At 49.5% G+C, this 18,416-nt stretch overlaps 1 protein-coding gene across 2 annotated transcripts in view; it reads right to left on the bottom strand.

Annotated features, from left to right (window-relative positions):
- LOC119826206 (stimulated by retinoic acid gene 6 protein-like) overlaps positions 1–18,416 on the bottom strand; it is a 36,114-nt gene that overhangs the window by 6,206 nt on the left and 11,492 nt on the right. The window contains exons 2-11 of one of the 2 annotated variants that reach the window (XM_038347325.2): positions 18,337–18,412; positions 16,217–16,317; positions 13,578–13,708; positions 12,271–12,391; positions 11,076–11,121; positions 9,645–9,773; positions 9,238–9,308; positions 8,006–8,117; positions 4,224–4,377; positions 1,596–1,671 (exon numbers count right to left, since the gene is read on the bottom strand). In XM_038347325.2, coding sequence (XP_038203253.1) covers positions 1,596–1,671; positions 4,224–4,377; positions 8,006–8,117; positions 9,238–9,308; positions 9,645–9,773; positions 11,076–11,121; positions 12,271–12,391; positions 13,578–13,708; positions 16,217–16,317; positions 18,337–18,412 — 1,017 coding nt within the window. The remainder of the gene's footprint in view (positions 1–1,595; positions 1,672–4,223; positions 4,378–8,005; positions 8,118–9,237; positions 9,309–9,644; positions 9,774–11,075; positions 11,122–12,270; positions 12,392–13,577; positions 13,709–16,216; positions 16,318–18,336; positions 18,413–18,416) is intronic. The other variant, XM_038347326.1, reaches the window with a different exon arrangement.

Raw genomic sequence — 18,416 nt, 5'->3', positions numbered from 1 at the left:
AAGGAATGTAGTTCCTAGGCCACATTCCTACTTGTGGGATAGTCTCTCTTTCTCTCTCTCTCTCTCTCTCTCTCTCTCTCTCTCTCTCTCTCTCTCTCTCTCTCTCTCTCTCTCTCTCCTCTCCCCCCCCCCCCGTCTCTCAACACTGTGTACTCAATCTCCAGTATTTTTCCTGGCTGGTTCTACTTTTCATGATTACTAAATTGGAAAGTCTCAGAACGACAGGAACAATGTCACTCTCAGCCCCCACTCCTAGGGAACTGAGTGAATCCCTTCTCCAGTCTTCCCCTTGTTCATACTGTCTTAGTCTCAGACACCAGCATCCAGGGCACACTCTCCCTGGAAACCCACTGACCATGCCAGCCAGGGAAGCAGATCCTCACGGCAGACCCAGCTTTCCTCCCTCCTGTGGTGGCTCTCAGCCCTCTGTCCTGTCTATCCCCACTCCTTCCTGTCAGCCCCAAGAGCTAGAAGCAAGTTCTACTCAGAACCACAGTGGTCACACCTGGAAGGGACTCAGAAGCACTCCCCTACCAGGCAGCCCGCAGCCAACGCGCTCTCCTAAGATCCGGAGAGGACAACAGAAACCAAGCAGGGAAACCCACCAACAAAGACAGGACCAGATATTAATACATAGAGTTACCACCATCTCAAACCAAGATGCCTAGATGCCAGCATAAACACACAACCAATAACAGCTAGGACAATGTGTCTCCATTATAGCCCAGCAGCCCTCCTATAAGAGGCCCTGCGAAACCCAACATAGCTGAAGCACAAGACAAAGACTTCAAAGTGTCTATTATAAATATAGACATATCTATACATATATAGATGAAGGACTTTAAGGAGGACATGAATAAATCCATTAATGAAACCCATGAAAACACAAACAGTAGAATGCAATGAAGAAAACTGTTCAAGACATGGAAGTGAAAGCAGAATCAATCAAACTGAAGGAGCACTGAGAATGAAAAATTTAGGGACTCAAGCAGGAACCTCAGAAGCAAACCTCACCAACAGAATACAAGAGAAGGAAGAGAGTCTCAGGCACTGAAGACAAAATATAAGAAATTAGTACGTTGGGTCAAAAAATGTTAAATCTAAGAAATCCCAGGCACAAAACATGAGGTAGATGCTCTCAGGCCTCTTGAGCTCCCCTCCACTGACCATCCCTTCAGCTGGATTAACTGCTGGGAGCCTGGTGGAGCAGCTCTGACATCCAACAATAAAACAGAATGCACAAGAAACACCAAGGTCTCTGAGTATCAGGAGGATGCGCCCCTCTGCTCAGTGTTTGGGAACTCATTTAATCTTGTGAGTCTTAGCTTTGTCAACTGTAAATGTTGAGAGGAAAATACTCAGCTCCCAAGGCTGGGTAGTTTGGACTCTTAATTATACCGGTAGATCATCAGAGATTTTCAACCTGTTAGACTTATATTCTTCTCAACAAATGGTGCATTTGACCATACCTGGCCCATGTATACACTCCCTAGTGCCACACTGAGCCAGGCAGGGACCAGTCAGGAATTCTGGGTGAAGAGTGTCATGCACAGTTCTGGCTGAAGGCATACAAGCGACCGCTAGAGTTCGCTTACCTGTAACAGGCCAGTATGTGGAAGAGATAGCTGACACACGTGAGGGAAGCAGGCAGAACGGCCACCACCCAGACTCCTGAAAGAGGAAGGGTGACAGGAGAGGGCTTGGAAAATACACCTGAAGAGGACTTAATGGGAAGAAAATCACTTGCAACAGGTGCCTCATGACTCAAGGGGTTGTAGTGGTTTAAATGAGAATGTTCCCCCATAGGGTCAGATGTTAGAATACTTGGTCCCCAGTTGATAGCACTGTTTGGGGAAGTTTAGGAGATGAGGCCTTGTGGAGGAGGTGTGTCACCGCAGGCTGGCTTTGAGAGTTCAAGGCTCTGGTTTGCAATTCAAGATGGGAACTCTCAACTGCCATTCCTGCTTGATGCCTTCCTGCCACAATGGACTCTTATCCTTCTGGAGCCATCAGCCCACATGAAGCCTTCTGTAAGTTTCCTGGGTCACGGCATTTTATCACTTTAATAGAAAGGAACTAACATGGGGATATTTGGTGGGTTAGGATCTGAAAACACCAGCACCACAAAATCTTTTGGAAACCATTATGCTGCCTGTTTAAGTCCCATCTTACAGATGAGACCAAGCTGCATGTGTACATGTACGTGTGTGTGTGTGTGTGTGTGTGTGTGTGCATGTGTACATGCACACACATGTGAGTGTCAGAGTACAACTTTCAGGAGTTGGTTGTATGGACATGTGCAATGTGGGGGAGAGCAGAGGTCAATCTTGAGTATTGTTCCTCAGGAATTGTCCTTATTTGTTTTGTTGTTTGAGGCAGGATCTCTCACTGGGACCTAGGGCTTGGTCTGGCTGGCCAGGAAGCCCTATGGATCTCCCTGTCTCCATCTCCCCAGTCCTAGGATTGCAAGGACATTTCAGCATACCCATTGTGTGTGTGTGTGTGTGTGTGTGTGTGTGTGTGTGTATTCAGATTGTTCTACCTTTTGCACAGAAAGCATATTCTGTGGAGGTTTGAATAAGAATGGCCCCATAGGCTCCTGTGTTTGAATGCTTAGTCATCAGGGAGTGGCACTACTTGGGAGGGATTAGGAGTTGTGACCTTGAAGAAGACAAGGCCTTTTGAAGGAAGTGTATTACTGTGGATGCAGGCTTTGAGGTTTTAAAAACCCAAGCCAGGCCCAGTATCTCTCTCTTCCTGCTGCCTGTGGATCAAGATGTAAAACTCTTAGCTACTTCTCCAGCACCATGTCTGCCCGTGTGCCACCATGCTTCCTGCCGTGATGATAATGGACTGACCCTCTAACTGTAAGCCAGTCCCAATTAGATGTTTCCTTTATGAGTTGTCATGGTCATGGTGTCTCTTCGCAGCAGTAGAACTTTGATTAAGACAGTCATTTAGTAATCTCCCTGGTGTGGGGATGTATCCTGAGTTCTTGTCTATGATTCTCATCTAGGAACTAGAAGACATCTCCTCTCTCCAAGGATGGTAGACATATCGTTAGGATATGTTGTTTCCTGAGAAAGCTTCTGTCATAAAGTGCTTTTCATGTTACCAAAAATAGAAATTAAAAAAAAAAAGACAGTCCTCCAATGGAGACATGCAAATGTCCAATGTATATATAGAAAAAAAATGAAAAAATGTTCATTATTCATCTTCAGGGGATGCAAATTGCAAACACAATGAAAAATCACTTCACAGCTGGTAAAGTCATAGTGAGGAGGCCCGGCAGCCGGCAGGCATGGTGGCAGTCACAGCTGCCGAGTGCTCACATCTCCAGTCACAAGCAGGAAGGGGAGAGAACAACTGGAACTTTAAGGTGGATCCTCAAACTCCCAAAGTCTGCCTCCATCAAGGCCACGCCTCCTCAGGGGTCTGAAACAAGACCACCCACTGGAAACCAAAGGTTCAAATATGTAGCCTATGAGGGACTGCCATTAAAACCTCCACAGCACGGCTGTGAGAGATTACCTTGATTGCACCCGCTGAGGTGGGAAGACCCGCCCACTGTGGGCAGCACCATTCCCAGGCCCGGGGCTGTTTAAATGGAGAAGGGGCACAGCAGTTGCCTCTCTCTGTTTCCTGACAGTGGTGTGACCCACTGCTTCAAGCTCCTGTGCTTTGATCTCCACGCGTGACAGACTGTGCCCATGAACTGTTAGGATAAATCTCTCTCTTGGGCTGCTTTCGTAAGAGTCCTTTTTATCACCAACAGGAAAAGAAACTAAAACAGCTCCTTCAAATGAGAAACGTCTAAGGTAGTGGTTCTCACCTTCCTAACGCTGCGACCCTTTAATACAGTTCCTCATGTTGTGGTGACCCTCCTCCCAATCATAGAAGTAGTTTTATTGTTAGGTCATAACTGTGAGTTTGCGCCTGTTATGAACCATAATGCAAATAGCTGTATTTCTGATGGTCTTAGGTAACCCCTACTAAAGGGTTCTTCAACCTCCAGGGGGCTGTGACCCACAGGTTGAGAACCTCTGTTCTATGGGCCTGTTCAGTTCAACCTTGAATGGTTTTTAGTAGAATGAACTGTCCTGAGCCCTCTCTGTCCTAGTCAATCCAGGAAGGGACAGGTTAACTCTAACACAGAAGAAATCCAGGCACGCTGGTCAGGCCATTTCAACGCTGTTTGGATGATGGGGAGTGAGTGGCTTTACCTTTAGTGACGCTGATCAGTTCTTGCACCTGAAGGATGACTGGGGTCAAGGTCTCTGTCTCATTCATATGGGTGAGATAGCTCTGCAGTCTGCCTTCAAATACATCCAGCTCGTCCTTCACGAGTAGGAACACGCAGAACTCAATGACGATGAACTGGGAATACAGAACACAGGCGTCAAGGTCTCCCGAGACCAGCTCAGCATGGGGCCCAAAGTAGATTTCTTTGGGGCTCAAGGCCAGCCTCTTCCGGGCAGCAGGATGCTTTAGAAAAGGACCATCACAAACCTCGTTCTTCACCCATGACTCGAGGAACACTTGAAAGATAATGGAAGCCAGTGATGGAGGGGTGACCCTAGGGACAACACCAGCCACATTCACATGGCTCCCTTCGCTCACACAAGCAGGAGCCAAACTGGGGAAGGTAGGCGATGTGACAGTCAGGCTTGCCCACTGTCCTGTCTGCCCGCCACCACACTGTGGCTTCTCTGGTTCCCTCCACCTTCTTCCCCCACCAACCAAATCATGTTCGTTTTTGAGAGTGGAGTACAAATGCCACCACCATCAGGCAGTTTCTTAGACCAGAATAACTCACTGGACTTCAGAACACTCTCACCGTCTGCTTCTCTCTCCTAGAATGGCAGAGCTCTCCTTCAATGTCTTCCCTCTTGGAGCCCCAGCGTCTCCTGGACTAGGGCTATGCTGAATCGTCCCTCTGTGCTCTCCTAGTTCCTAACACAGTGCCTACTACACAGTAGACGTTCGGTAAATTCTCAAGACACACCATAACACCAAGCCAAGTGCACATAAGAAATCCAGCATGATGGCAAGTGCTTATAATTCTAGAGCTGGGGAGGCAGAGAAAGGCAGGAGCTCCGTGACACCTCCCCCTCCCCAGCCTAGCCTGGTCAGTGATCTCCAGGTCCCAATGAGAGACCCTGTCTCGAAACAAACAAACAAAGAAAAACAAAAACAGGGGGCACATGGGAGATGGCTCAGGGGATAATGTAATCGTGAGGACCAGAGTTCAGACCCCCAGCATCCATAGAAAAGTCTGGTGGGTGTGGCTGCCCCCTGAAATCCCAGTGCTGGGAAGGAGAGCCAGAGGATCCCTGCAACAGCTGGCTAGCTAGAGTAGCCCAATTGCCAAACTCTGGGTTTAGGAAAAGACCCTGCCCAATGAACAAAGTAGAGATAATTGAGGAAGACATGTGACGTTGACCTCTGACCTCCGCATGCACACACACACATGTGCGCACATGCCCATGCACTCTACACATATGTGAACATACATATGCACAAATGCAAAAAAAAGGCGATGAAGAGCAACAGTCAAGTTTGATCTTTGGCCTCCATACATATGAACACATGCACACACACACACACACATTTACACATTTATACACAAAGTACACTAAATTAATTAATTAAAAAGCCATTCTCCCTTCTTTGGTCACAGAACTGGACTACATTCCCCAGCCTCCCTATGTTAGGTGTGGCCACACAACCCCATTAGGACGGTAGAAGAGAAGCAGAAGGGACAGGTGGTGCACACCTTGTCCTCCTGGTCCGGGAAAACGTTCTGCAAGCATCTTGCCATTTTCCCTCCATACTATTGACTAGGTGGCCTTGAGGTCCTAGGGATGGGGAGGCACATGACAGATGTGGGGTGCCTTAGGAAGATAACTGCCTCCCCTGCCTGTACCTGTCCTCAGCATTGGGGAGTGGGGGATAAATACAAACAGTGACAAGCCGCTGGCATTTAGAAACACAAGCACCCCCCATTTTTGTTGTTGTTGTTTTGTTTATTGAGATGGGGGTCTCCCATTGGGACCTGGAGATCACTGACTAGGTGGTATTACATGTAATTGGCCCCCATAAGCACACAGAGAGTGGCACGATTAGGAAGTGTAGCCTTGTTGGAGGAAGTGTGTCCTACTTTGCTGCCTGTTACCTGCAGATCACAATGTAGAACTCTCAGCTACTTCCCCACCATGTCTGCTGCATGCTGCCATGCTTCCTACCATGATGATAATGGACTAAACCTATTAAACTGTAATCCAGTTCCAATGAAATGTTTTCCTTCATAGGAGTTGCCATGGTCATGGTGCCTCTTCACAGCAATGACAAAAGGCATCAGAACTTAATATAACCTAATGAATGCATTCCCTTAAAACCTTAAACACCAGATTTACTCTAAAGAACATCATCCCCCTGCCTTAAAAACAAGCAAAAATACCTAGACTTTACTGTCTGTATTCTGCATGTTACCGCTGCCTTTACTCAGTCATTTTACTTCCAATGACTTAGACCATGACGAGTGTTTTGATTTTATGTCTGATAAAACATCATAAGCCGGGCGGTGGTGGCGCACGCCTTTAATCCCGGCACTTGGGAGGCAGAGGCAAGCAGATCTTTGTGAGTTCGAGGCCAGCCTGGTCTACAAGAGCTAATTCCAAGACAGCTAGGGCTGTTACTCATAGAATCCCTGTCTCGAAAAACAAAAATAAACAAACAAACAAAACACTGAAGTGAGAATTATATCAACATTGAAAACATTCTCTTTTTTTTTTTTTTTTTTTTTTTTTTTTTTTTGGTTTTTCGAGACAGGGTTTCTCTGTGGCTTTGGAGCCTGTCCTGGAACTAGCTCTTGTAGACCAGGCTGGTCTCGAACTCACAGAGATCCGCCTGCCTCTGCCTCCCGAGTGCTGGGATTAAAGGCGTGCGCCACCACCGCCCGGCTGAAAACATTCTCTTGAGAGAAAAAAAAACTCATGAAAGATATTTTGGTTTTGATCCATACTGTAAACCAATTCTGCTTTTCCACTTTCGTCTTTAATTTGCTGAAATTATTTTCATGAGAATTAGTTCCCTGCTGGATGGTGGTGGTGTCGCATGACTTTAATCCCAGCACTAGGGAGGCAGAGGCAGGCAGATCTCTACATTCGAGGCCAGCCTGGTCTACAGAGGGAGTTCTAGGACAGCCAGGGCTACATAGAGAAATCCTGTCTCAGAGAAAAAAAAAAACAAAGTAAAACAAAACAAAGAGAGATTATCAATTACTTTATATTTAAATGACTTAATTCTTCACAGGATTACTTACTATCTATAATTGTCCATTTTCTTTAGAGATCACTGCTATCGACTTTTCTGGGTCAGGATATCAACTATATTTTCCTTATCAACTGTTAGTTAATGCTAATTTTTTTAGCAATTCACTTTTTTATTTTAATGATTTATTTTAACTTTCTGTGCATTGGTGTTTTGCCTGCATGTGTGTCTGTGTGAGGGTATCAGCTCCCCTGGAGCTAGAGCTACAGACAGGTTGAGCTGTCACGTGGGTGCTGGGAATTGAGCCCAGGTCCTCTGGAAAGGCAGTCAGTGCTCTTAACCCTGAGCCATCTCTCCAGCCCTGTCAATGCTAAATTTTATCACATGAATTTTTTTTTTTTTTTTTTTTTTTTTTTTTTGAGACAGGGTCTTACTCTGAAGCCCTGGTTAGCCTGGAACTATATGGAATAGATTGAGCTAAGAAACCCACCTGTCTCTGTCTCCCATGTGCTGGGATTAAAGGTGTGAGCCACCACCAGTTTTGTTTGGCCTGAATAGCGAGCTCTCCTGTGACCGTCACCACAGGGGCAAAGGGTAAAAGGGGAGGTTGCAGCATTGCAATTCCTTAACTCACCACACGGCCATCTGACCCAAGCTTTAGCACACTGGGCTTGTCCCAGAGACTGGGTGCCTCTGTTTACACAGCAGGAGAGGGGTTCACGGGGCTACTTACTAGGTACAGGCAGATGGACGCCAGCACGAGGGTCCCGATCATCCTGCTGGGGAACTGGAAGCAGGGGTCCCACTCGTACACCCTGGTTTGGAACCAAGACTTTTCTCTTTCTCTGTGAATGAATGAACGAACACCAGAAAGGGAGTTTCTACCACTTCTCACCTCCCCTCATTCTTAAGGACAAAGGATGGAGGGCTTTGTTATTGGGGGGAGGGGCAATTTACCAAACAAACAACAACAGAAACCCCAACAGCTCGAAGCTCTGACTAGGTCTGGCTACCCTGAGTGTGTTGTGGGACTTCTGGGAGACTTCCCAGGAAGAACTGACACAGACATGAGCCTCTTTGGTTCTGTCCTGTTTCCTTCTGTCTGTCCTTGGAAGTGTAGACTCGTGGCTGGTCCAGGCACTGTGGGACCACGAGGCACCACCAAGAAGAGGAGGCACGTACTAAGATGCTGGAACAGAAACATGGGTGGCTTGGGAGCTGACACCATGGGCAGTCTAGGGTCATTATGGACTGCTCACCTTCGAAGTTCTTATATATGAGGAAATAATCCATCTGGGTTTTGTTCATGTCAGTATTATTTCAAATATTTTGATATAGGTCTCCAAAGCGAACTCTACCGCAGTAGGAACTTTGCCGCTATGTGACCTGGGACAAGATGCATCCCTTCTCTGGGATCTACCCAGTATGGATGATGGCTGAGGCAGAGGTGAGCTGGACTGGACTATCTCAGAAGCTCTGGCAGGAAGCTGGATCATACTTGTTAAGTGAGGCTGCTACTACTTCCTGTCCCAGGAAGCGAGGCAGGAGGCATGTGACTCACACTCAGCCAATCTCTGTGGGCCGATCATCTAGACACAGGGATTATTTTTCAGAGGGGATTTGATCCAATGGAATATACTCAAATGACTTATTTTTTTAAAAAATAGAAAATGAAATGTCTCTTTCCTCTTGAAGTCTAGAGTGGCGAGGAACCTGCCTGCCCAGTGTGAGGCCCGGACAGTTAAGAGCACTGGGAGCGCTAGGAAGATCTAGTTCTGAGGTTGTCTCTCAAGCCCCTGGTCCAGTTAGCCTGAAACAGACTCCCTCTCGAGTCTTTTTGGAGTCCCCATTTCCTTCCCTGCTTGTCTGCTTTGGGTTGGTTCCTGCTGTCAGCAGAGCCTCTCCACAGTTCCAGGGTCTGTCCCATGGGCCTGGTCTAATGGCAAGGGTGAAGGGTGTGCTTACTGCAGCCGGGGCTTGCTCAGGAGCCGCTTCACATGCTCTGCCTGGTGGGCCTCCAACAATGACTTTTCTTTCTGCGAGAAAGGAGGGGACGTGCTGGCTCACAGGTGCTTGCTAGGGTTTGGTCTCTTAAGGGGTCATTGCTGTGGAGGACAGGATGGAGATTCAAGTTTTGCCATCCAAGCACCTGTCATCCTTCGGGGCAGGTTTCCACTTTGTGAGGTGCCTGCTTCCCTCAGAAGGTCAGAGGTCTGGCCCTCCTCAACTCTCCTGGCCCAAACTGGGCCAGCCACTGCTTGGAGAAGTTTGTCTCCCTCACCAGAGAGGGCTGGAGGGAAGCAACAGCAGAACCCCCTTCCCCGCTATGAGGGCAACTCTTGGGAAACCATGGCGTTTAGCTCAGTACTCACCGTTTGCGGCTCCAGGACCAGGCGGATTGGCAGAGCCTTAACGAACATGTATAGGAAGCGGCCAAGGAGGAAGCCCAGGCACAGCAGTGAGGGCCAGTAGAAGATGAGGGTCTCGAACCTCCCTAGATACTGCAACAGAAACAGAGCTGGGGGTGAAGCCATCAGCAGGCTGTAGTGAGGGGAGGCCTGGCTGCCCCTATGGAGACATGGATGCTTCTGGCTTGCCGGGGCCACGACCAGCATTTTCCTGCTGCTCCTCAGGTCTGTGTGTCCCTCTGTGGACTGGAGCAGAACTTAACACACGGCAGTTCATAATGAAAGAGTCTGAATTAGAAGTAAAATCCTGTCTTCTCCCTATGCAGTCATGAACATCTGAAATTTCAGACGCACCTCTGGGAGACTGAGAAGCCAACAAGGTGCCAAAGGAAGGCTGTGACCCAGAATCTGGGCCCTGGATTAGTGGTAAAGAGGCATCCTCCTGGGCAGAGTTTTGCCAGGCGCTCCCAGTCCCAAGTAGAGATGAGGACCGAGTGCCCCGCCCCCCAGGCTCACTTTTCTAACTAGGCTCTGCCACACTTCTCTTTACCACGCGCATCTAATGGTCCATTCTGTGAGGGTGGTGAGACCTGAGTTCTAGGCCCAGATAACCTCCCCGACTCCCCCAAACCTTCCTGGGAGCTCTTCAGCGTGACACCTGAAAGACCACGAGAAGGAAGGACAGCGAAGGAACAAGTAGCTTTCTGATGGTGTAAGCCTTTTCTTTGGAGAAACGTGCAGAGGAGGCTTCATCTGAGCCCGTCGTCTGCCTACAAGCTGCGATAGTTATGGCAGAAAGGGCAGGAACAAGGAAGGAGGTTAAATAGCATCTGGCTTTGGCCTGGAGGTGGTCATTGCTACAGGTAGGTTTGATGAGCCGCCTTGAGGACCAAATGAGACAATACCTTCCTGACCAACGGGGCAGGGAGTGAAAGGTGCTATACGAGGCCAGGTGGTGGTAGCGCAAGCCTTTAATCCCAGCACTCAGGAAACAGAGGCAGGCAGATCTCTGTGGGTTCAAGGCCAGCCTGGTCTACAAGATCTAGTTCCAGGATAGGCTCCAAAGCTACAAAGAAACCCTATCTCGAAAAACCACACACAGAGAAAGAAAGAAAGAAAGAAAGAAAGAAAGAAAGAAAGAAAGAAAGAAAGAAAGAAAGAAAGAAAGAGAGGGGGGGAGGAAGGGGGGGAGGGAGGGAGAGAGGGAGGGAGGGACGGAGGGAGGGAGAGAAGGAGGGAGGAAGGGAGGGAGGAAGAGAGAGAGAAAGGTGCTACACAAACAAACTGGGTGAGCAATGCCCGCTCCCTTCCCCTAGAGGGTTTGTCTAAGCTCACAGAGCCTGGTGGCCCCAAGCGGTGACTGAACACCCTGAGGTGAGGTCAGCAGGGACTTACCTGACCATGGGGACACTCTGCGATCTGAAGAATGGTAACCACAAACCTGCAGGACAGGAGCAGGTTAGGGTTGGCTTCCATCCCACCACAAATCAGACCAGCCTGGTGAACACACATGCCCTGCCTGCTACCCCTGGATGACTGTGTCTGCCCCTTCCTGGTTGAGCATCTGCTTGTGCCTAGCTGAGCACCATATCTGCCCAGCCTGCCCTGCTGGGGGACACATCTCAGAGTCATTGTGGACCAAGTGTGTCCCATTGTTGCTTCTTCTTGGGAGTACTTCTGACGCTTCCAAAGGTCTGTCCAGGATGCTCCTCCTCTCGCCTTCTAGCATTGAAGGAGGCGGAAGTTCAGGGACAGCACTGGATTAACCCAAACCACTTACAAACACATAGAGCCAGGACAAGGTCTTAGGTCTTCTGACTGTAGCTGAGGCTCTTGCTGAATGTAGGGGTGGGTGGGTGGGTGGGTGGGGAATGGGAACAAGAGAAGAGTCTCAGAGACTCAGGAGTGGAACTGTCCCAAGGCAGGTCACTCAGTTGGCAGAAGTTCCCTGGTGCCAACTCTGCATACATATGTAGTGCTCAAGTCATAGTCAACACGACCCACGCATCGTCCCAGGTGGAAGGCAGATGCCCTACACCAGGGAAGAAGCCCTGAGGCCTGGGGACCAGAGCCCAGAGTCCGTGAGGATCTTTCCTGCTCTCTCCCCGGCTCACTGGGGAACATAAAGAATGACTGTTGAGTGAGTGAATGGAGAGGTAATGGACTGTAGGAAACTGAGTGACTGGAGGTCTGACAGGACATCCTTAGGGACTGGAGAAGGAGGAAGCCGAGGCCAAGCCAGGATGGCCCCAAATGTCAAGCAGAGACATGACACTTTTCTCTAGGAGAAGCCATGGATATGGACCCTCGTCAGTTTTCAGGAGTAAATTTCCCCCAATTCCTAGCTTCCAGAAATATTCTAATCATGAACATCCTCCTAGGATGCACACAGGGTCCTGGACAGACCTTTGGAAGAATCAGAAGTACTCCCAAGAAGAAGCAACAATGGGACACACTAGGTAAGTCACCTCTGTCCATTCTGGGCTTTGTTGTTCTTCACGAGGAACCCCAAGTCATCTCTGTCTCCCTGTCTACAACTCAGCCAGACATGCCCAAAATGGCCAGAAAACGGTCAGCAAAGTCATCTTACCAGATCAGGGAGTAGCTGAAGCCCAGGATGGAGCTGACCAACCGGAACTCTGAGGACAGGCAGGCAAAGAAGGGAAAGTAAGACAGGCCGACTTCCATGCCCCCAATGAGAAGGACAAAAGCTGCAAGAGACAAGGCCGAGATGCTGTGGGCTCTTCTGCGCACTACTCAGAGGCGGCCAGGGGAGCTGGGGTTGGGGCCTCGTGACCTAAAGAGCTGACTGGAAGAGCGCTAGGCCATGGGAGAGGAATGCAGCAATGTCGTTCATTCAGCCACAGCCCCTTCTTGCTTCCCTCCCCATGTCTGGTGCCAGCTGACCATGGAAAAAAAGATTGGAGCCTTTACAAGTGAGCAGCTCACAGTATGGCAAGCAGAGACAGACCAGAAAGCAACCAAAATAGCTGCGGGGATGGCACCCAAGTGCATCATGGAGGCCCACACGGGCATGTTGTGTGCACTGGAGAGCGTTTGAGGAAGGTGGTGGTCACAGTGGTCCTCCGATTATGCATACTAGAGAGCACTCTCTACGGAGTGATGGTCACACTTCCCCCACCACTGGCTAGCGCTGAGATGGACTGACATCATCCAGGACAGGCTTCGTCATCCACAGTGACCCTTACTACGTGTCAGCTTTGAGACACCCCTGGGCCAGGCACTACACAGCAGACACGGCAAGTGTTCTCGCTCTGAGACGCTGACAGTACAGTGGGGGAGACTGGCAGGAGAGCGGTGTGACATGAGCTGCAGTAGAGTCCCAGTCATCCTGCCACAGGGACACAGACAAGGAAGCCAGTGACATCCCATCCCCAGGAGGCAGAGTGGAGCAGCCTTCCTGGAGGTGTTGACTGTGCTCCAGCAGGTGCACGGGAGTTTATACAATGCAGAGACGGTTCTGGGATTGTATGAGAGCTCACCATACATGTGGGTCAGAGTAGCTCCTTTACGTGATGCACGGAGCCTGGGGAGAGAGGTCTCTGACCAGTGGCCAGAGAAACCTGCTTCCTTCCCTTGAGGAGAGGCCCCAAAACAATGGCTATTAGAAGGCAACAGGCTTAGGGGACTGGCTGAGGAAGATGTTACTTCCTGTGCCTTTGTTATGTTTGTCCAAAGCACCTCTGAGTCTAATGGGGGAAGCTCCCCAGGCAAGCTGGAAAGCGTTGTGGGCTACTAAACATTGACTTTGGGTGAGCGACAGGCCAATAAGAATGTGGCTGCTCACAGAGTTTATCCTTCCAGACAGTCCCCTTGGCCTCTGAGAGCAAGTATGTGCAGGTGACATCCCCAGGATGTGTGAGGTAGGCCTGGTACCTTGGGCCCACTGCGGAACCTCCAGGGGCTGGTAGCCTTCTGAGAACAAGAACATGACTTTATTGGCTGTGGCCCCAAAGGCAACTCCATAGGACCATCGGTTGCTGAAAGTTCCCAGGAAGTCCAGAGGCCTATAAACAACAGAAACGGTGTTGCATATAAAATAAAAATTAAGGTTAAAAAAATATTTAGGGGAAACGTCCCACACACACACAGAATGAGGGGCCAGAGAGCAGGCTCCGCAGATAAGAGTGCATACCACTCTTGTGGAAGACCTGAGTTTGATCCCTAGCACCTCTGTCAGGCGACTCCAAATTAATTATCTGTTAACTCCAGGACCAGGAGCCTCTGACTTCTCTGGACTCTGAGGGCACCTGTACTCCCACAACTAAAAATAAACCTTTAAGAAGCAATATATAAAAAAAAAATTCTCTGAGCCGGGCAGTGGTGGCACACACCTTTAATTCCAGCACTTGAGAGGCAGAGGCAGGTGGATCTCTGTGAGTTCAAGACCAGCCTGGTCTACAAGAGCTAGTTCCAGGACAGGCTCTAAAGCTACAGAGAAACCCTGTCTTGAAAAACCAAAAAATAAAAGAAATAAGAATCACCATGGAAACATGTCTCTGGGTACATCCATGACAATGTTTCTAGAAAGGTCTAGCTGACTGGTCCTGAATAGAGACAATATCATCCCATCTCATAGTTTGGATCCTGGTTGAACAGACAGGAGAATGTGAACAGGAATCAGCCCCCGCCTCTCTCTGCTTCTGGACTGCAGATACAACGTGACAAGCTGCCTCCTATTCCTGCCGCCATGTCTTCTCTGCCATGATGAACTGTATTGCTTCTTAAACTGTGGGCCCGAGTGAACTCTTCCTTCCCTCTGTTGCTTTTTCTCAGGTATTTGGTCACAGCAATAGGAAAGAGTAACCCAACCGGTCTCAGCCCTTTGCCTTGCCGTGTAGCTTACACCTGATGGAGTGCGAGCAGCTGGCTGCCCCACAAGAGGCATGACTGGCATCCAGAAGGAAGCCAGCTGCTGGTACTCCAGCATCCTCGGGTATTTGTGGTTGGACTTCTCCTACCTTCCAGCTTACCCTTAGCCTCTGTCCTGGCAGCCTGGCCTCTTTCCCCGAGGCTGAGCTCTCAAGATGCCTACTGCATGGGTTTGATCAGGTTATGACACAGGAGGAACAGAGGGAAAATCAAAGCAGTCTTGGGGACATGGTCTTAGGCAAGTCACTCAGCTTCTCTGAGCCTGAGTTTTCATATCTGTGTCACAACCTCCACTATACCATGGGAGAGCAAAGAAAATGGCCCAGGATCTGAACCAATAGCAGTGCAACAAATACTAATTCCACCACGATGATGCTGATGAAGATGATGCTGATGAAGATGATGGTAGTGATGGAGTCATGACACAGAATAGTTAGAACTCAAGAGAAATGCCAACTCAAAAGAGGTGCCAACATGCAGAACGGCAGAGCTAGGAGGGCCCCGGAAGCTGGGCACGATCTCATATGTGCTTCATAATGCCATCCCAACCAGAAGGGTGGCTGATTTGGGTCATTAGGAACCTTTGACTCTTGTTTCCCCAGGTGGCCACAGTCCCCAGAGTGGGAAGGCATTATGGTTTGCATGTGAGATATTTCTTACTGTCTCGTGTGTTTGAAAACTTGGTCCCCAGCCAATGGTGTGGTTTTGGAAGGCTATGGACCTTCAGAGAAGGTTCTGGATGGCAGGAGTAGGGCAGTAGGAGTGGGCCTCTGAAGTTTATAAGCCAGTGTTGCTTCGTGTGTAGCTTCTGCTCCCTGACCTGGCCCCTGTGTGGGGAGCTCTGCCCACAAACCAAGCTGCTCCAGCCTCCACACCTCCCTCACTATGGTGGACTGTACTCTCCTAAACTGTGAGTCTGAATAAGCCTCTGCTCCCTTAAGTTGCCTCTGTCTCGGGTCTGTCATAGCAATGAAGGAATAGCTTTCATGGAGGGCCCTTTCCATACCTGTCTAGATCTCCTTCAGAAGTTTCTTCCTATCTGAGTAGCCCTTGGTGCTGATGGTGGAAGTGGCTTGGAAGGTTCTGGAGTCTCAGAGCATTGTTTAGGGAGGGGATGTGTACTGCCTAATGTTATGCCGGTTTACACAAGCTAGAGTCATTTATAGAGAGGAGGGAGCCTCAGCTGAGAAAAATGCCTCCGTAAGATCCAGCTGTAAGGCATTTTGTTATTAGTGATTGATGTGGAAGGGCCCAGCCCCTTGTGGGTGGGGCCACCCCTGGGCTGCTAGCTCTGGCTTCTGTAAACTAGCAGGCTGAGCAAGTCAGGGGGGAAGCAAGCCTGTAAGCAGCACCCTCCGAGGCCTCTGCATCAGCCCCTGACTCTAGGTTCCTGCTGGTTTGAGTTCCTGTCCTGACTCCCTTCAGTGATGGACTATGGTGTGGAAGTATAAGCCGAATAAACCCTTTCCTCTGCAGCCTGCTTCTGGTCATAGAGCTTCATCACAGCGATGGAAACCCTAACACGGAATGGAAGAACGAGATGGGAGAAGACTGGATCCTCGGCGCTATGTGGCCTTGTTCTTTGTGTTGGCCCCAACCACAGGGTACCCCAAACTTCAGGGGATGACACTGAATCCACTCACACGATGATTCCAAAGCGGTCCCCCAGGAGGTAGAAGGTGTCATTTCTTTGTCTACAGTGCTTGCGTCGTTGGAGGAAGGACAGGACCAAAATGATAAAAAGCTGCAAGGAGAGAACAGTGCGTCAGGGGACCCAGTGGCCCTCAGGGTGGCCTCGGTGGCCTCACAGGAAAAAAAAAAAAACATGCGGGCAAGCGGAGAGCTTAAAGCAGCTATGACACCTTGAACTCCATGTACTTCAGAGCTACCAGAAGCTTTTGGACTGATCTTTCCTCTGTGTGGCCCTTCACAGATAGAAGCTCAAGTCCAATGTCTCCCACACATGCTGGGAGGGAAGCTCACTCTCCCTGTACCTTTGTCTCTGCTGTAGAGAGGCAGTCATGCCTGTCAGGTTTCAGATCTTTCTCCCGTTCGTTTCTGTGGATGTGGTCATGTTCTCAGGCACCTGACGCGCATCCTTTATCCTGCTCTGATCGGGAACCTCTTGATAACTGTCTGTATGTGTTCTCTCTATTTTCTTATCTCTATTGGCAGCTCAGACCGTGTCATTGCGTTGAAGAAGTTGCGACTGCAGTCACCAGCAGCCGTTTTACCGCTCCAGGCAATGCCCGACTCCGGGGTGATCTGCCAGCAGTACCCCAGGCCGACTGCACCCTGCTCATTAGGCCATCGTCCCTGGGCTTGTTCACTGTGTATTCTCGCTCTCCCCATTTCCTCTCCAAGCTCCTGCTTAGCTCATTCTTTCCCCGACTTCGTATGAGCCCTGATCCCTGCTCTCCTCCCTAATGAAAACATTCATGACACAGAAGAGTCACAGGCGTGTGTCCAGCCCCCACCCTGCCGTCCAGGAAGCTCCAGCTCTCTCAGGCTACCTAGCTGGCATTTCAACATGATTTAGGGGAAACTCAGCATGTTCGTATTGCCCTGTTCCTTCATCCACCCCAAACCAGGAAGTCTCCCCTCCCACCTCCTTCTCATACTAGGGATTGACTCTAGGGTCCTGCACACGCTGGACAAGTGCCTTACCACTGAGCTACGTGCCTACCCCTTTACATTTTTTAAGGTGGGGTCTTATGTCTCATTAGATTGTTTAGAAGTGTCTTGAACTCTCTTGGTAGCCCAGACTGGCTTGACCCTCTTGGCGCAACCCTCCTCCCACAGGGCTCTTTCCTGACTCTCCCACCCCTGTTTTCCCACCCATGCTAGTTTTCATTTTCTCCACTCTGCCTCCCTCCACCCTCCACCCTCCACAGGGCCTTTGCACAAGCTTTCCCCTGTGTCTGGAATGTTCTTCACTACATCTTCCAAGATGACCTTAGCTCTATCTTTACTGCCTTACAAAAGTCCTTCCTGGGATTGAGGAAATAGCTTAGAAAAGCCCCTGCTGCCCAAGCATGAGGACCTGAGTTCAATCCCCAGCATCCACATTAAAACAAACAAGCAAACAGATGTGGTGGCACACATCTGTAATCCTACTATCAGGGAGGTAGAGACAAACAAATCCCTGTATGCTGGTTGTCACCAAGCCTCAGGTCTCAGAGACTCCGTCTCAAAAAAACAAGGTGAGGGCTAGAGAGAGGACGCAGTCAAGGGCACGATTAAGAGCACTGCCTGCTTCCAGAAGACCTAGGTTCAACCCCAGTACCACATGGTAGCTCACAACTATCCATAACCTCAGCTCAAGGGCATCCAAGGATACTAGGCAGCATGCATGTAGTGCAGACATATATGCAGACAAAACATGCATAAATGAATAAATTTTAAAAATGAAAAACAAAAACCAACGGTGAGCTGCACCTGATGAACCCTGGACAGCCCTGGCCTCCACGTGCATGCATACACATGTTCACACACACCTGTACACACACACACAAAAGAAGAGAGAAAACCCCCTTTGCACGCTGCCAAAAGTACCACATCCTTGACTCTTGGACCCTAAATGCTTTCTTTTGTGGGTTTGGGTGCATACTGGAAGGAAAACCATCTGTTCTCTCCCCTGAGTAATGCGGGCCTGCCCAAAAGCCCTGTGGTGGAGCATCCCCAACTTCCCTCCCTCACTACACCCTCCCTCTCACTGCCTCTGGCTCCGTGCCCCTCCCCATGCTCCCACACCTGTACTTACTGATGGGATGAGGGAGTAATGGAGGAAGACCTCCCTGTCCACTGAGCTGTCACAAGTAACATTTAGCTGCCTGGTCCTGG

This window comes from Arvicola amphibius, chromosome 11 (genome assembly GCF_903992535.2).
Source record: "Arvicola amphibius chromosome 11, mArvAmp1.2, whole genome shotgun sequence".
NCBI classification, from domain to species: Eukaryota; Metazoa; Chordata; class Mammalia; order Rodentia; family Cricetidae; genus Arvicola; species Arvicola amphibius.
The sequence above is the reverse complement of the archived record's forward strand: the minus strand, read 5'-3'. Positions and strand labels throughout refer to the sequence as shown.